Source organism: Garra rufa, chromosome 15 (genome assembly GCF_049309525.1).
Source record: "Garra rufa chromosome 15, GarRuf1.0, whole genome shotgun sequence".
Lineage (NCBI taxonomy): Eukaryota > Metazoa > Chordata > Actinopteri > Cypriniformes > Cyprinidae > Garra > Garra rufa.
Genome location: NC_133375.1, coordinates 9547583 through 9565685, shown reverse-complemented (window position 1 = coordinate 9565685; position 18103 = coordinate 9547583). Strand labels below are relative to the sequence as shown.

The 18103-nt window shown below is 43.1% G+C and overlaps 1 protein-coding gene across 1 annotated transcript; it reads right to left on the bottom strand.

Annotated features, from left to right (window-relative positions):
- Positions 1-16131: 16131 nt before the first annotated feature.
- Positions 16132-17808, bottom strand: LOC141287097 (E3 SUMO-protein ligase ZBED1-like). Its single transcript, XM_073819228.1, has one exon. It carries the CDS (start codon positions 17806-17808, stop codon positions 16132-16134), a length of 1677 nt encoding a protein of 558 aa, XP_073675329.1.
- Positions 17809-18103: the final 295 nt, after the last annotated feature.

Below are 18103 nucleotides of genomic sequence, written 5' to 3'. Positions count from 1 at the left end.
AGCCCTGACAGATCAGCCTCCACTGCCGTCCCGGTGCGGAGCCCGCTGCAAATAGCCACACAGCCATCGTACTCCGAATCTTCAGTTACCACCTCCATTTCCTCTAGCCCTGGTCTTCTAGAGAGAGCATCGGCTGCAGTGTTACACCGACCAGGACGGTACTGCACGTCAAAATCAAATACTGCAAGCTGTGCAACCCACCTCTGTTCAATTGTGCCCAGCTTGGCCGTGTTGAGATGGCACAGAGGGTTGTTATCTGTTAAGACAGTAAACTTCGATCCCAGCAGGTAACTCCTGAACTTCTCCCCCACTGCCCACTTGAGTGCCAGGAGCTCCAGCTTCATACTGCTTTTTGACAGCATTTCGCTCTGCACCCCTCAACCTCCGACTTGCATACGCTATCACAGTTTTCCTTCCCCCTTGCTGCTGGTATAGCACAGCGCCTAATCCCAGGTTACTGGCGTCGGTCTCTAGCACAAACGGTAAGGTGAAGTCCGCATAGCCCAGCGTTGGAGCACAGGTAAGCTTCTCCTTGAGGTGCTCAAAGGCCTGTTGGCATTCTGTTGTCCAGGAGCCCTTGAACAACTTATTGGCCTGAACAACACTCCCCTGGCGAACACAAGTGTTAACCACATCATGAAGCGGACCCGCCACTCTAGAGAAACCCTCAATGAATCTTCGATAGTAACTGCAAAACCCTAAAAAGGATCGCAGCTCCTTTAGAGTGTTAGGGATCGGCCACTGCTTCACTGCACTCACTTTGTCTGGGTCTGTAGACACCCCCTGCGCTGATACCACATGCCCCAGGAACTTGACCTCGGACTGCAGAAAATGGCACTTTTCCACCTTTACCTTTAGACCAGCCTCCCTTAACCTTTTTAGCACAGTCTCGAGCCTCACTAAATGTCCCTCAAATGTACTTGAATAGATAAGCAAATCATCCAAGTATACAAGGACCATTTGAAAGACCAGATCACTCATTATGCTTTGCATGAGGCGCTGGAATGTCGCAGGCGCATTACAGAGTCCAAACGGCATCCGCTGGTACTCATACAGCCCAAATGGTGTAATGAAGGCTGTTTTGTTCTGGTCCTTCTCATGAACTGCCACCTGATGATAGCCACTCGCAAGATCAATAGATGAGAATACCTTGGCCTTGCTCAAAGCATCCAGACTCTCATCAATTCATGGCAATGGGAATGCGTCACGTCTAGTTTTAGAGTTCAGCTTCCTGTAATCCACGCATAATCGGAGACTCCCATCAGACTTACGAACTAACACCACCGGAGAAGCGTACGGACTGGAGCTTTCTCGGATGACACCCTTCTTGAGTAATCCGGAGATATGGTCCTTTACCTCCTCAAATTGGTTCGGGGGTATTCGTCGGTATGGCTGTGAGACAGGGAGGTCATCTTTCAGGGGAATCTCATGTTTTACCACGTCAGCATAACCAAGGTCTTCGTCACAGGTGGCGAACACATCCAAGTACTTCATCAGGAGTGCCTTCAGCTCTGCCTGCTGTGTAGGGGTACCACCTATTCGCACCTTCTCCAATGGACACTGCAGGTCACTCCCAACCCCTGTCATTGATCTCTGGTGGACAGTAACTTCTTCGTGATCCGCGGAGATACGATGGAATGTAACCTCGCAGGAGCTACCCTCAAAGCGACGACCCTGGGTAAGTATCCCGAGTTTCAACTTAGGCGGCAACCACACATCCTCTGCTGACAAGTTTACTACCTGCACTGGGAACACTCGACTACCAGGTGACACCAGGGTAGGAACCAGGACCAGACCACCTGGCAATGATGTATTACCTGGTTCAAACAATCCTAAGCCCCTATTTCCAATCAGTTCCTTATGTGTTTTAGCCTGAATTGTAGCAACTGAGCCTGCAGGTACATACAGCTTATGTGTGCCTATTGTCCGAACCATAGAGGTCGCCTCCACTGGGATAGCCTCTTGCACCTTGTTAAAGGCGGCTCTCCAGTCAGCATCCAACGTCCCTTCCAAAGCATTTTCAAACTCGGCCAGGATCAACTGTTTACAGCGCTGCGCTATGTTCATGCCAAGTATGCCTAGGGGCGCTGAGTCGGCTGCCCCTTCCTCTTGGTCACGAATCACCAGGAACCCACACCCAGGTATAGTCAAACCCATTACCTGGATATCAAGTTCGACATACCCCAGGTAGGGAAGCGGCAACCTATTGGCAGCGGTGATCTTCAACCACTTGGTCGTACAATGCATGTCTTTATCTTCTCCATGAAGATGCTCTTTAAAAAAACTCTCTGTCAAAGTACTCACATTGCTTCCAGTGTCCAATAGGCACCTGACAGCTACCCCCCCAATGTGAATTTCGACTTCTGGGCACTTGCCCACTGCACGCTCCAGGAATCGCTCTTTGGTAAGGGTGCCACTGTTTGAGCCATCAGTGCCACCTCTCATTGCTCGGCTCTTCGCAATGGAGGCGCACAGTTTCCCTGAAGACTCTGAGACTCTGGCGTAGCTGGCACAGGGTTTTCACGGAAGCGTGGCACAGTGCATTGCCGGGCTATGTGTCCCACACCCTCGCATCTCAAACAAATGGGTTGGCCATCACGGGTATATTTTGGCTTAAACCTGGCCTTATTAGGTTTCTCACCACTTGGGTCAGACCTCTGGGTCGTGAGGTCACGGACAGCATTGGTAAGTTCCCCGATTGCTTTCCCTTGTTGTGTAATTACCTTAATTACTTCCTGCAGGGCTACACTCAAGTCACTTGGTACGGTCGCAGACATTCTCGCATGCTCTACATTTTCCCCCACACCCACTAGATTTTGGTTCCTAGCAAGATTAGCTGCACGGGGTTTCTCTTCCAAACACCACATAAGGGCCTCCTCACGGACTTCAAATAATGTAGCGTGAGGTCGCTCTCTAACCAGCTTACGCAGGTCTCTACGGAGAATTGAATCCCTCACCCCCTCTATAAACTGATCTCGCAATGCCAGCTGCATGTTCGGAACAATATGGGGTGACAGCTGGAGTGCAGCATTGAGCAGCAAGGACAGGGCGTGTGAATAATCACGGAAATCTTCACCATCCAATTGTTTCCGCACATAAAATGCATGTAACAACTGGGGAGTGCTTCGCTTTTCCCTGAAAGCTGCCCTCAAGTAGGAGAACATGTCTTGAGGTAACTTATCCTCCCCTCCCATACACAACCTGACTTCATCTAGAGCGGACCCCCTTAAGTGGGAGAGGATAAAATCCACCTGATCCTCTGTATTTAAACCCCTCACTCTAATTACTCTCTCAAGTTCCTCAATGAACTCATCCACATTTTGGCAATCTTTACCCGGATCCCCACTGAAAGGTACAATTTGTCTTTCTCTTGGGATATACACATAAGATCTAGTAGGTACATTAGTCATGTTAGAAAGCGTCGACATTACTTGATCATGTCTACGTCCCAACTCCAGGATCTGTGACTGTAGCTGCGAGATGGGGTTACCTCCCTCAATGTCCATTTCCGGAGCTGCAGCACCTGCACCCTGAATGTCCTCACCCTGGGAGGTTGCATCGTCCATGCCCTCAGCGTCCATGACTCGCAGTTGCAGAAAGTCTCAGTTCTCCAACAGTCAGTTCAACAAGCACCGTCCTTCACAATCTCCTCCGACGCAGCAGTCCTGGTTTGCTGGCCCTTGGTCCTCCTGCAGCTCCTTTCAGGATGGCACACAATATTCTGCAGGTCCTTATAGCACTCAGCTGCTCTTGACCACTACCGTTGTTTGCACCCCACTATTTTAGCACTCTTATCACAAAAATAAACCAATCCCCAAAAAAAACGGAAACCCCACTCCTGGTACCAAATTAGATGTGGCCGTTTAAACGTTATGTCAGGAAATAAGACACAGCCATAACATCTAAAGAAAACGGGTTCTTTTATTCCTGACTGAGCCTCAAATGAGACGCAGCGTTAATGTATATTTCTGTTCAGGAGCAACAGCAGTTTTAGAAAAACATTCAAATTAATAAGTGAAATTGGCATAGCAAAACAAACTATCAAACTGACTCCAATGAGTGCAGAAAACAAAGTAATAAGAGTCTTACAAAACAAACCAAATAAAAGGTGATTTTCACACTGCTAATCTCAGAAACAAATAAAATGAGTGCCAAAAACAACGGTAGTGGCCTGTATGTGCCTAATGAAAGAAATAAAACAGCATACATGAGAAATCTGCACATTTCACCACATTGAATACATTACAATCCACAGTTTGACCCCTTCTGTTCAAATCAAACAGTAACTACATTCCAGAAAAATAGTATACACTTAAAGGTACAAATATTCTTTACAACTTATACATTAAACACTTTAGGAGAATAAAATGATCAAAACTCACTCTTATTGAGACTTTGAAGCACACAGAAAAAGCTCACGTGCCAGCTGGTGCACGTGCAATATCACGTGTGACTGTTCTCCCCTCTAACACGACATAAAGAACAGTAATTACTCAATGTTACATTAATATACGAAATAAACAGTGTTATTTAACCTCTCAACAACGTTTTAAAACATATTACAGATTAACTCACGCTCAATCTTCCCCAATGTCTCTGAATTTCCTTTCCCCACGGAAGATCTCTCACGTGCAGGAACACCACACTCGAGTCGTATGAGCAGCGAAATCAACCATACACTCGACAATATCACACGACTGTTATCACCACAGATTCACAAGTCAATATCAAACTGGAAATGTTCTCTCTTTAACAGTTTAAACGACTATTTCTCCCTCTGTGTGACTCTGTCTCAAACTGCGCTCTCTTTCAGTCTGACGCGCTCTCTCTCATCTGCGCATGCACACACTCTTAAAGGGGACAGCGCGTGGCTGAGTCACAGCAAACATAAGGGCAAATCACCAAGGGAATTAATCAAATATCAGGCTATTCCTGCCCCGGTTACACCTGTATAGTTTTGTAATTGATCTATGAGTATTTCATGATCTATAGTGTCGAACGCAGCACTAAGATCAAGTAAAACTAGCAATGAGACGCAGCCTTGATCTGACGCAAGTAGCAAGTCGTTTGTGATTTTTACAAGTGCAGTTTCTGTGCTATGATGGGGCCTGAAACCCGACTGAAATTCTTCAAAGATATTATTATTTTGCAAGAAGGAGCACAATTGAGCAGACACAACTTTTTCTAGAATTTTAGACATAAATGGAAGATTAGAAATGGGTCTGTAATTTGCCAGTTCACTAGGGTCTAGCTGTGGTTTCTTAATAAGAGGTTTAATAACCGCTAGTTTGAATGGTTTTGGGACGTGACCTAAAGATAACGATGAGTTAACAATATTAAGAAGCGGTACTTCTGCTACAGGTAACAACTCTTTTAGTAATTTAGTGGGTACAGGATCTAATAGGCATGTTGTTGGTTTAGATGTGGTGATAAGTTTATTTAATTCTTTCTGTTCTATAGTTGTAAAGCACTGCAGTTTTTCTTCCGGTGTAATGACTAATGTTGAAGTATCAGTTGCTGTAGTATCTATATTTGTTATTGTATTTCTAATATTGTCTATTTTATCAGTAAAGAAATTCATAAAGACATTACTATTAAACTGTGCAGGAATATTCAGGTCAGGAGGTGTTTGGTTATTTGTTAATCTAGCCACTGTGCTAAATAAAAACCTTGGATTGTTTTGGTTTTTTTCTATGAGTTGGTGGATATACTCGGCTCTAGCAGCTTTTAAAGCCCGTCTATAGTTGGACATACTGTTTTTCCATGCAATTTTAAAAACTTCTAAGTTAGTTCTTCTCCATTTACGCTCAAGATTACGAGTTTCTTTTTTGAGAGAATGGGTATTACTGTTGTACCATGGCGCAGTACGTTTTTCTCTAACCTTTTTTAGCTTGATTGGGGCAACAGCTTCTAATGTATTAGAGAAGATAGTGCCTATGTTACTAGTCATTTTGTCTAGTTCATGTTTATTTATGGGTGCACAGAGCAGTTGAGATAAATCAGGTAAGTTATTTGTGAATCTATCTTTGGTAGCAGGAACAATAGTTCTGCCCAGATGATAGCGCGGAGCTATATAGTTAACATCAGTAATACGCAGCATGCACGATACGAGGAAATGATCGGTAACATCATCGCTTTGAGGTACGATATCTATATCAGTAAGATCAAGTCTGTGCGATATAATTAGATCTAGTGTATGATTAAAACGATGAGTGGGCCCAGTGATGTTTTGTTTGACTCCAAAAGAGTTTAACAGGTCAGTAAACGCAAGTCCTAACGCATCATTTGTATTATCAACATGAATGTTAAAATCTCCAACAATTAATGCTTTATCGAAATTAACCAATAGGTCAGAAAGGAAATCTGCAAATTCTTTTAGGAAATCTGTATACGGCCCTGGAGGTCTATACACAGTAGCCAGAGCAAGAGATAGGAGAGATTTATTTTGCATATCTGACAGAGTAACATTAAGTAGGAGTACTTCAAATGAATTTAACCTGTACCCTGTTTTCTGAGTAACATTGAAAATATCACTATAAATTGTTGCAACACCACCGCCACGACCAATCTGACGGGGCTCATGCTTGTAACAGTAGTTTGGTGGAGTAGACTCATTCAGACCAATATAATCATTTGGTTTTAGCCAATTTGGTTTTCAGTCAAGCAGAGTACATCAAAACTATTATCTGTGATTATTTCATTTACAATAAGTGTTTTGGGTGCGAGTGATCTAATATTTAGGAGCCCAAGCTTTAAAAATTGTTTTTGTTCATTTATTGCGCATTTTTCTGGTTTAATCACGATTAGATTTTTTCTAGATCCTGCATTAAATTTTTGTTTTGACCTCACTATTCGAGGAACAGACACAGTCTTTATAGATTGGACAGCACCAGTACTATCGTTTAAATGTGCATAACAAAAGCCATCATCGCAACTATTAGAAGAATTCCTTACTAGTCAAATGGAGCGCAGCGTCCTGGAGATGTTGTCCGACAGGAGTTCTGCTCCGACTCTGCTGGGGTGCAGGCCATCAGCGCGGTAAAGCCTAGGGCGCTCCCAGAAAAGATTCCAATTATTAACAAAGAGCAGTTTGTTCTTTACACCATGACAACAACCATTCATTTAGAGCGAAAAGTCTACTGAACCTTTCGTGTCCACGTCGATACGTGGGAAGCGGTCCTGACACGATGATCTTCGTCGCGGGCGCTGTGCTGCGTACCGTCTCGATCAGGCTCCCGAAATCCCTCTTCAGGACCTCCGTCTGCCGCAGCCTGACGTCGTTCACGCCCGCGTGCAGGACGATCGCGCCGACGCTCACATCGTCCTTCAGGATGGCAGGTATCTTTGAAGAAACATCAAGAACGCGAGCACCAGAGAAACAGTGGGTGTGCACTTTACCGTTAGCTAAGTTAGCACGAACGTACCGGACGATGGAGTCTCCGACGATCACAGCGTCGTGTTCCGTCTCGCGGAGGGGAGCGAAGCGGTTCCGGGTGGAGATCTCGAAGACCGGAGGCGGCGGAGGGGGAGAGGTCCTCGCCCGGGGCCTGGCTCGCGTCTTCGGCTGCTGCTGCACCCAGGGTCCGTGGTGTCCCGGCGCCGGAGTGAACGAAATCCGGGAGGATCGCGTCCTGGGTGCGCCTGACCTGTGCAGAGAAGCACACGGAGTAGAGGTGATGAGGGTGTTAGTATCGTGCTGTATACTTACCCGGACAGATTCGAGTGCAGTCTTCCTCTCCTGCAACTCAAACTGCCGTTTGAGCAACCCCTGGATCTGCTTCTCCACGGCTTCCAGCTCGACCCGCACCGCGTGCAGCTCGAACGTGTCTTCACCTGCACTCAAAGGTAGACACAAATTCGCCATTAAAGCAAGTAACAGTGAGTAAACAGTTGAAATGTGTGTGAATGGAGAATAAACAATGTAAGCAAGATTAGCCGCGACCACGCTGGCAAGTGCTAAACGCGCTATAAGCTAACTAAGTAGCAGGCTCGGGAAAGCAAATAAAAACTAATGATAACAAGGCGTTCCAATTGTTTTTGTTGTAAAACACAACAGGGTGTATATTCACATGTTATGAAAAACAAAAATTATGGTGTATAGAATTGTTTTTAGATTTAAAAATAGAAAATAATAGTTTAACTCGACGGAGCTTCAACTCAAGGTATGGAAGGTATGCGCTACGACAAACAGGAAGTCTCCTACGACAAACCGATAAATACGATTAACAGGCGTGGGTCAATCGTGCAAACAGCGGGTAAACAGTCCGGTTGGCAACGGGTAAACAGTCCGATATGAAAACGCTCAGGATTGCAAACATAACTACAAAACTTTGCGAAGACCGCGCCAGCGCGGCCTTCCTAAATGGCCGACAAACGGGAAGAGACCCAAGAGACCCGGAACCGGAAGTGTGAGCGCCAGGTACGGGGAATGCTGGGAAAGGTAGTTCTAATACTCCGGTGAGGGTTCCCGCTGGCGGTGGTCGGAGGGAGCCACAGAGACCGTTTCTGTGACAGCCGGAATCTGTGCGTGCTTTACACACAACCCATAAAGACATGTGACGTTTGGATGTGAGATGTAATGCGAAGCGTACATGTAACTAAACTGAAACTAACCTGAACAAACTGTGCTTCAGCGCTGATAGTGCGGAGCTGTCTCTGCCTGATGATCGCTGCTTCATTCCACTTTCCACGTATTTTTCCGTCGTGAAGACCTTTAAGAAATACAGCACAATTACATTAAAAGAACATGGGACAGTTTCATCAAAACATTTAATTAAATATATGTTTGACTTAAAACTATTAGAAAATATTTCCTGATAATTCACTCACCCCCATGTAATCCAAGATGTTCATATCTTTCTTTCTTGAAGTTAAAAGTTTTTGAGGAAAAGATTTCAGGATTTTTCTCCATATAGTGGACTTCAGTGGAATTAAGGTCAAGGATAAAGGTTTCAAAATTTCAATACAGCTTTCAAAAGGGCTTTACAAGTTCCCAGTGACCCTTATTCCTTGGATGGGATGATGTAGAGCTCTTTGAAGCTGAATTGACAATTAATTGTTAATTAATTAATTAATTTTGGACCTTCAACCCGTTGGCTCCCATCGAAATATGGAGAAAAATCCTGGAATATTTTCCTCAAAAACCTTTTCAACAGAAAAAGAGACAGACACGAGCATCTTGAATGACAGAGGGGTGAGTAAATTATCAGCAGGAAATATTTGTATCAGAATTGAACTAGTCCTTTAGAACTGAATAAATACAAAACCAGTACATCTACAAAATTGTCAAGATTAACAGTTTTATTAGTTTCAGATCTAAATTTAGATTATTGAATTTTTCATAACCAGTTATTCAAAGCTCCAAGGAGAAACTGAACTAAAAATTCATTTCTATCTCATCCACATCATTTTATTTTAATCCATGGGTTCCATATGGTGTCCAAAATTATTAGAACACTAGTATTTTTACCAGCTAAAAATGATTTTAATTCAGTCATGTCTACCTTTTGCTGTAGTGTTTCAATGGGTAATTTTATTTTATATTTTCTAAACATTAATTTTGCCATTAAATGTAATAATCCAGTAAGATTTTTGGTTGACAACAGCCAGTGCTCCAAACAGAGATCTGATTTTATCATCAGATTAGACAGATTAAATCTAGAAGAACTGTGGCAACATCTCCAAGATGCTTCAAGAGACCCACCTGCAAACCTGAAAAACTATCCGCAAGTGCACCTTGTGCAAAAGCTGCTTTAAACACAAGATGATGGTCAAAAGAAGTTAATTGATAAAGAAAACATATACAATTTTTGACATTTATGACATTTTTATCAACATTCTCATTTTACAGAATTTGTACACAAGTGCTTAAAACTTTTAACAGTACTGCTTTGCTGGTAGGTTTCTTTAAGCATCTTGGAAATGTCACCATAGTTCTTCTGGATTTAGATGATGAGATTCGACCTCTGTGTGAAGCTCTGTCTGTTTTCATGCTCCTTGTGTCACTGATTATTATAATTAATGGCAAAATGAATGCTTGGAAATGTAAACTGATATTTCATACTGACACACTATAGCAAATGATAGAAATAGTTAAGTTTAAACCATTAGTTAAGGCACTAGTTAGTTAGTTAAAATACTAGTGTTCTAATAATTTTTGGCACCACTGTAGCTCTGATAATTAATGTAGTGTGAGAATAAGTAAAACCAAAACAATACAACAAAAGGTCCATGACTCTGCACAAGAAGTGACAGACACACCAGATAAAGAGCAGTCCTTCTCCAAACAGCCAGTAATTAGCTGGATCAGATGTGGGTAAAAAACAAAACAAAACAAATAGAAAAAAGATAAAAAAAATAAAATAAAAAACAGAAGAAAAATACTATGAACATTCCTTTATGTTAGTGTGTCTTAATGTTAAGAATGACATGGTGTAAATCTTAATGTTAGAAATGAAACTTCAGGATCATAAGGGGGAAACACACACACAAGCAATCAATTACATTAAAATGTATTTGATTGATAAAACACTATCTACTTACTGACAGACATGGGCTTGCAAAAGTGTACTCACCAGCTCTATACCAAATCTGCACAGCTGATCCAAAATCCTGGTTTACATCTAGTATTCTTCTCCATGGAGTCCAATGATCATGCTTTCAGGTCATCTCTCTGTCAGATGAGTTCACATAACAGTGTTCTCAGATTACTCATTTTGAAGTTCTGTCACATTTTGTGAGTTTGATCTTAAAACTAGCATGAGTGCACGATATGACCATATTATTTCACAATAGTAATATATAACAGTATAGTTATTTATTATTTTGTATTTCATTCAACATATGATCAAAGTAGCAAATTAACGTTACAAACAATAGGACTAATACAAAGGCAAGTTAAGTACATTTAATGATTTTCTCTTTAGTGTTTGATTATAATTAAGAACGACTGCTGGTAACGTTAGGCTTAATTATATTGCTGTAACTTTAAGAACAAAATGCACAGATCCAGTAACTGACACCCAACCGGGTTTGTTAATCTGGACTCAAAACATTAGCGACTGTATTTAGGTCAATTAAAACTTAAAGGTTGTATCAGCGATTTCAAGCCTGAAACATAAAGTGTCAAATTCAGCTGACCTTTCTTCACGATCCGCTCGCTGCCTGCCCCATAAATTGTCTGTGAAAACAAACGCGTCTCTCTGGTCAGCCTAGGGTCCAAGATATGCCAAAAAAACAATCGACGCTATCAACTATTCCACAGATAAACAAACAGTGTTCCAACCAATCAGCGTCAGGGGGTTGGTGTTGTGGACTTTCCTACTGGTGCAGGCATGTGAGGGAGGCGGAGCAAAAGTCCACGACACCAAACCCCTGACGCTGATTTAAAGAAACACTCCACTTTTTTGGGAAATAGGCTCATTCTCCAACTCCCCCCGAGTTAATAAGTTGATTTTTACCGTTTTGAAATTCAGTCAGCCATTCTCCTGTTCTGACGATATCACTTTTAGTATAGCTTAGCATAAATCATTGAATCCTATTAGACCAATAGCATCACGTTCAAAAATGACTAACGAGTTTCGATATTTGTCCTATTTAAAACTTGACTCTTCTGTAGTTATATCGCGTACTAAGACCAGCGGAAATGTAAAGCTGCGGTTTTCTAGGCTGATAAGATTAGGAACTACACTCCCATTCCGGCGTAATAGTCAAGGAAGTTTGCTGCGGTAATATGACTGAAGCAGGCGCAGTAATATCACACAGCACATGTGCAAATGTTTACTTCCGTCAACATATCCAACGTGTATGCACAGCACAGGCAGCGTTCCTCGCCATGGAGACATTTGTGAGAGACGATTTAGAAGATATTTACTTTGGTGCAGATCCTGAACCGCATCAATTTGATCCAGAATTCACTGAAGCTAAGGTTTTGGAACGCAAAAGACAAGAGAGGAAAGAGGAAGAGGTGTTAGTGAGGCCAGCAGGGGGTGCTCATCCTGTGGTCTATGTGGGTCCTAATGCCCCAGTATAGTGACGGGGACACTATACTGTAAAAGGCACCGTCCTTCGGATGAGACGTTATACCGAGGTCCTGACTCTCTGTGGTCACAAAAAATCCCATGGCACTTCTCGTAAAAGAGTAGGGGTGTAACCCCGGTGTCCTGGCCAAATTCCATCCACTGGCCTTATTCAATCATGGCCTCCTAATAATCCCCATTCATTGAATTGGCTCCATCACTCTCTCTCCTCTCTACCTGTAGCTGGTGTGTGGTGAGCGCACCGGCGCCGTTGTACTGTGGCTGCCGACGCATCATCCAAGTGGATGCTGCACACTGGTGATGGTTGAGGAAAGATCCCCCACTTGATTGTAAAAGTGCTTTGGGTGTACGGCAATACACACAAAAAAAAGCTATATAAATGCATCATTCATTCATTCACAATGAATGTGTGTCTGAACCGTCTGGGACAGAAGGGATGAGGAGAGTAGATTCGAGCTGGTGGGGCTTGCCACCCCATGCCAACTGAAAGTGAGTGCCTGTGTTGTCGCGAGTGGGACCAGGTGTTGCCATCAATGACAAGGGTGGATCTACCTGATGAGGAAGTGGCATGTCGCAACATCCGAGGACTTGGATGCAATGCTGCATCCTGCAGTAGTAGTTTTTTTTTTCCGGTTTGACAAAATAAACTAGAAAAAACGTCACACGCCGAGTGGACCTAATGGCCAGCTGTCGCAAGAGTAAGTTATTCCTGCAGCCACTACAATATATAATATAAAGATTTTAAATGCATACTGTCCGTTTGCATTTTCAGGCTTATATTCATGATGTACACTTTTCCTCAAAACTGACTTTAATACACCACCGACTGTTCGCAATAACTTTCTTTTGCAATCACACATGGAATTTGGTCATAGCAAATACTAGGCCAACTGTTCGCCCGAAACTTCTCTTCAGGGGTTGCATTTCACAGGTAACGTTAGCCAACAATAGCAATTAATCATGTTACACTTACAGCCATGGGCGATGCTCCTCGTTGTCCTGTCTGTAACGTTAGTTTGAAGATTGTTGGGATCGCCGTGTCCTTTAGACGCTGTGCTGTAGTACCGGTAAAACTATCCAAATCCTCGGTCAACACACCATTCCTTGATCGTTTCTAACGGTGTTTTGAGGTCCATGTTCAGAGCAGCCAGCCATTGATTCATTAGTCGGAATTGCTTTTTTTCGTGGGAATTCTATGAAACATGGTAGTAGAGTACGTCTTCGACTTACTATCACAGCCCATTACAATGCACATAACCATAGCTAATCACACACAGGTAAATCCAGCCACTAACAATTTACCGGCTGCAACTCTGACAGCTTCAACAACCGGAATTACACAAACTTAGCACGGGTCACATTGGAAGTTACTAAGCTGGGATCTAATTTCAGGCGCTGTGTGATATTACTGCGCCTGCTTCGGCCATGTTACGGCAGCACACTTCCTTGACTATTACGCCAGAATGGGAGTGTAGTTCCAAATCTTGTCGGCCTAAAAATACGCAGCTTTACATTTCCGCTGGTCTTAGTACACGATATAACTACAGAAGAGTTTAAATAGGACAAATATCGAAACTCGTTGTTCATTTTTGAACGCGATGCTACTGGTCTAATAGGATTCAATGATTTATGCTAAGCTATGCTAAAAGTGATATCGCCAAAACAGGAGAACGTCTCAGGTTACGTAGGTAACCCTAGTTCCCTGAGGACAGGGAACGAGACGCTGCGTCCTGGTTCAGGACACTATGGGAACTGCCTTCAGCGTGACCGGCTCTGAAGCTCTTATAAAACAACGACAATGAACTTGACATTGACCGGCGCCAGCCCATGACGTCATTAACAAGGCGCCTACTAGTATAAAAGGGCGCTTGTGAATACATCTACCATCTTTTTGTCTGATGGAGACGTAAGTGGGGCCCGAAGCATGGCTACGAGACGCAGCGTCTCGTTCCCTGTCCTCAGGGAACTAGGGTTACCTACGTAAACTCTACGCTGCGTCCTGGTTCAGGACACTATGGGAACGATATACCAACGCCGCCATGCTGACGAGTAAGTGAACAACTGACAGATTGAGGAGTCAAGAAGGAACATCACTCCCCACTACCAGCGAGAATCGCTTGGGCCGACGTCACAGCTAGCTCGGCCACCCAAGCACGGAACTCCTAGGAGTGGAGGCCTGATACTTCTAAGCGAGAGTAGGCCTAACTACACTCACCGCTAGAGAAAGTAGTGAAGCTTTCCCTTAAGTCTTCATACTAAGCGGGGGTTCTGAAGAGCGGAGGCTCCAAACAGACTCTCTAGACGAGAGGAAGCCTGGCAACACTCTGTGCTTGCGGGGAACTCTGGGAGTGGAGGTCAGAGACCTAACTACACTCAACACTGGAGGTGATTCATGAGGCTCCAGGAGCCTAAGCAATAGAGCCACCTAAGTGGAGTTTCTCAGGAGAGTGGAGGCTTCTGCAAGAAGACTCTCTAGATGAGAGGAAGCCTAGCAACACTCGATCCTATAAGTAGTGCTGTCTGCAGTGGAGTTGGAAACCCAGGGGTTTTTAGAACCAACTCTAGAATGGGAACGGAGAAATACTGCGTAACCCATACCATATAGGATTTTAGAAAAGAACCCAACCTTCGGGGGGAATCTTTACCACTCATGTGGATTTCAGAAAGTGCCCAAGGACTTGCGTGTGCACTTACCACTTCACGTGGGTTTTTTAGGGAGTGCTCAAAGCTTCGCGTGAGTACTCACCACTATTGTGGATTTGAGGAGGTGCCCAGAGCGTAGCGAGGGAATCACCATATCATTATCACAGGCGACAGCAAAGCCTGGTAGCGGAGCTTCGGAGCTCTGTAAGAGTGGAGGTCTCAAACACAAACCCTCTTGGTGAGGGAAGACCTGGAGACCACGCTTGAAAGTACTGGAAGCGGAGCTTCTGGAGAACGGAGGCTTAACAGAAGACTCTCTAAAAAGAGAGGAAACCTGTAGGGCTGTAATCAACCAAAGAAAATCCTGGTCGACTGAAGTCCTGAAACTTTCGACTAAAAATGACGTTGTGGAGAAAAAAAAAACGTACGTTACATTAATTAGATACGCACTATGCTCAGTACTTGGTAGCCTTGTTGTCTGCCTAAATTAATTATAAATAAACATAAAAAACTAATAGGCTATTTGCAGTATATTAAATAGTTTTTGACCTAATTATTTTGCACAGAAGTGAGTCTGACACACGAGTCTGTCATCTCTGACAGCGGTGCATCACGTGCACCTGCGCAATATAGCCTGTGATTTCTGAAAACAGTACTATGTTGTCAACTAGTGATATCACAAGAACTTTTGAGGAATGTGCAACATAATTTAGAAAATTATTTTTGTCATATATTATAAGTATAACTGTCAGACACTATCATTTCAGAGGCTGAATATAGAGCTCAGCTTAATGGCTGAGACACGAATAGACTTAAAGCTTTTACTCTTAATAAACACAAAAGGCGCGTCCACTTTAATAAAAAAGGAATATTTATTAAACAAACAAGAGCAGAAACCAAATAAAGTGCATAACTGAAAAATAAAGCATCTTAGGCTCAAAACTAACTCAAACAGTGGGCACAGCGTGATTGCGCATTCCAAATAAAAAATACAAAAAATAAAAAAGTGCCCAAATCCAATAAATAATACTAGAAATAAATTTGCAGTTTGCACAATAATAAAAGGGAACCATAAAAGTAAAGTAGGCTACTACAACATGTTAATCATCCAAATTTTAAACGAAGTGAATACAACAACAAGGCAGCTGCACTAAGAACAAATACAAAAATAAATAAATCAACTGCCCAAATCCACAAGTATTTAAAATTAATAAATGTGCAAAATTATAAAATGTTATTAATGTCCAAAACGAAATAAAGTGCAAAAAATAAATAAAGCATAGGCTCAAAACTAAAACAGTGTGCACAGCGCAATTGCGTGTTAGGCTACAACAAATAAAAATAAAGTGCCCAAATCCAATAATACTTTAAATAAATGTGAAAAATTATAACATTTGATTAATGTCCAAAACGAAATAATGTAAAAACAATTAAATAAACAAATGGCTACTCACTCACAGGGAGTACAATCAGTCTCTATTCCACACTTTTTTGTGTTGTGTGCGAGAAACACAAGCATATCCACGTTCTTTGGAAGGAGACAGCTTCTTGCTTTATTGACAATAAATCCTGCCTTGGAGAAAATGCGTTCAGAAGGCGTGGATGTTGCAGGGATACAGAGCAGTCGCTTTGCAACTCGGGCCAGGTTCGGGTATCTGTCTTGGTTTTTTTTCCACCACCCCAATGGTCCGGAGTCGATTTTGGTTCTGTCCTGAAGATAGTTTTTCATTTCTTCTGTCACTGCGCTTCTCACACCTGATTCTCTAGAAATCAGATCGCCCTCATCTTCGCACAACAGCATAGCAATCTCCTTCTCTTTGTCGTTTTTCTGCTTTTTTGACACATCTTGCTCCTCACTTCCAGGTTCGCCTGTGCTGAGTGCGCTCAGTCGTTCTGCCAGCTGTGCAACTACTGTATAGGCCTCGTCTCGTTTGGCATCATCCAGAAAAGACAGCAGCTTAAAACGAGGGTCTACCACTGCAGCTGTGATGTATACACTGTTAGTCATCATCATTCGGTTTTTAAACTCCCACCTACTGTCAATTTCTTCGACCAGCTTGCTTTTCATTTTTTTGGCAATGGGGCTATCATCATCCGCGATGGCCAGGTGACGTTTCTTCAAGTTTGCCAGCATGGGTACTGTTGCAGACAGGGACACGTTGTCCTCTTCAGACAGCAGCTCAGTCAGGGTTGTCATCGGTTTTAGCACATTTTTAATGTCCTCTATCGCATTCCAGTGTGCTGTGGTAAGGTCCAGTGTACTGCTGTCGCTCTTCTTAGTAAAGTTTGGGTCAGACAGCACTGAGGTAATGGGCCAGCGTTGCTCCAGCAGTCGCTCCAACATCGAAAATGTTGAGTTCCAACGTGTAGACACATCCTGAATTAGTTCATGCTGAGGTACATTTTGCTGTTCCTGCTTCTGTTTTAGCCCAGTTTTTGCTTTGTGCCCCTTTTTGAAATGTCCCACCAGATGACGTGATGCAGCCACGGCACGACAAATTGGATCTTGTTTGAGTGCAGAGTTAATGCAGAGCTGCAAAGTGTGCCCGGCGCACCTGACACCCTGCATCTCTGGCCATTTATGTGATTCCTTTAGTGTTTCCACACAGAGTGCCATATTAGCCGCATTGTCACATACAACAGCAACTCTCTTTTGTTCTTGAATTCTAAAGGTATCAGCAACTTCAGATAGTCGCGCAGCAATGTTTATTCCCGTGTGCGCCTCTTCTATTTGTTTTGTCTCAAGCACAAGACTTTGTGCTTTCCAGTCTCCATCAATGAAATGGGCAGTCACTGTCATATAGGACTCCATTCTAAGAGATGTCCACATATCTGTGGTCAAGCTTAGTGCCTCGCTGTGTTGTATTAACTCGGAGACTTTCTCTTTGAGTCCCTCATATTTCGCGGTTACTGCATGCATGATTGTGTGGCGTGCTGGCACTGTATATCCAGGTTCTAAAACTTTTAACAAGTTCTTAAAACCTTGTCCCTCCACAACAGCAATGGGCCTCATATCCTGAGCAATAAAGTTAACAATTCCTTCCGTGATATTATTTTTCCGTTTGGATGATAAAGGAGGCTTAAAATCCAGCGTGGTCTGGGTTTGTCTCGGGGATTCTGCCGTCATTACGAATGTGTGCGCCTGCAGTTATAAAACTATTATTACACTAAAGTATTGAAATATGACAAATTCTGATATGTTCATGTAGCCTACTCAAAAACAGACAGGGCAACCTAACGCAGACAAGTTAGCTTACCGCTTTCAGATGATAAGTCATGTTTGTCGTCGAGCTGTGAAAGGCAAACTGTTGCTTGCAAATTTTGCATTCAACCTTTTTCCCGTTGTGAATTTTGACAAAATGTTGCCACACTGTCGATTTTTTTGTTGACATGTTGGGACTGTATAATGATGATGTGTTTAA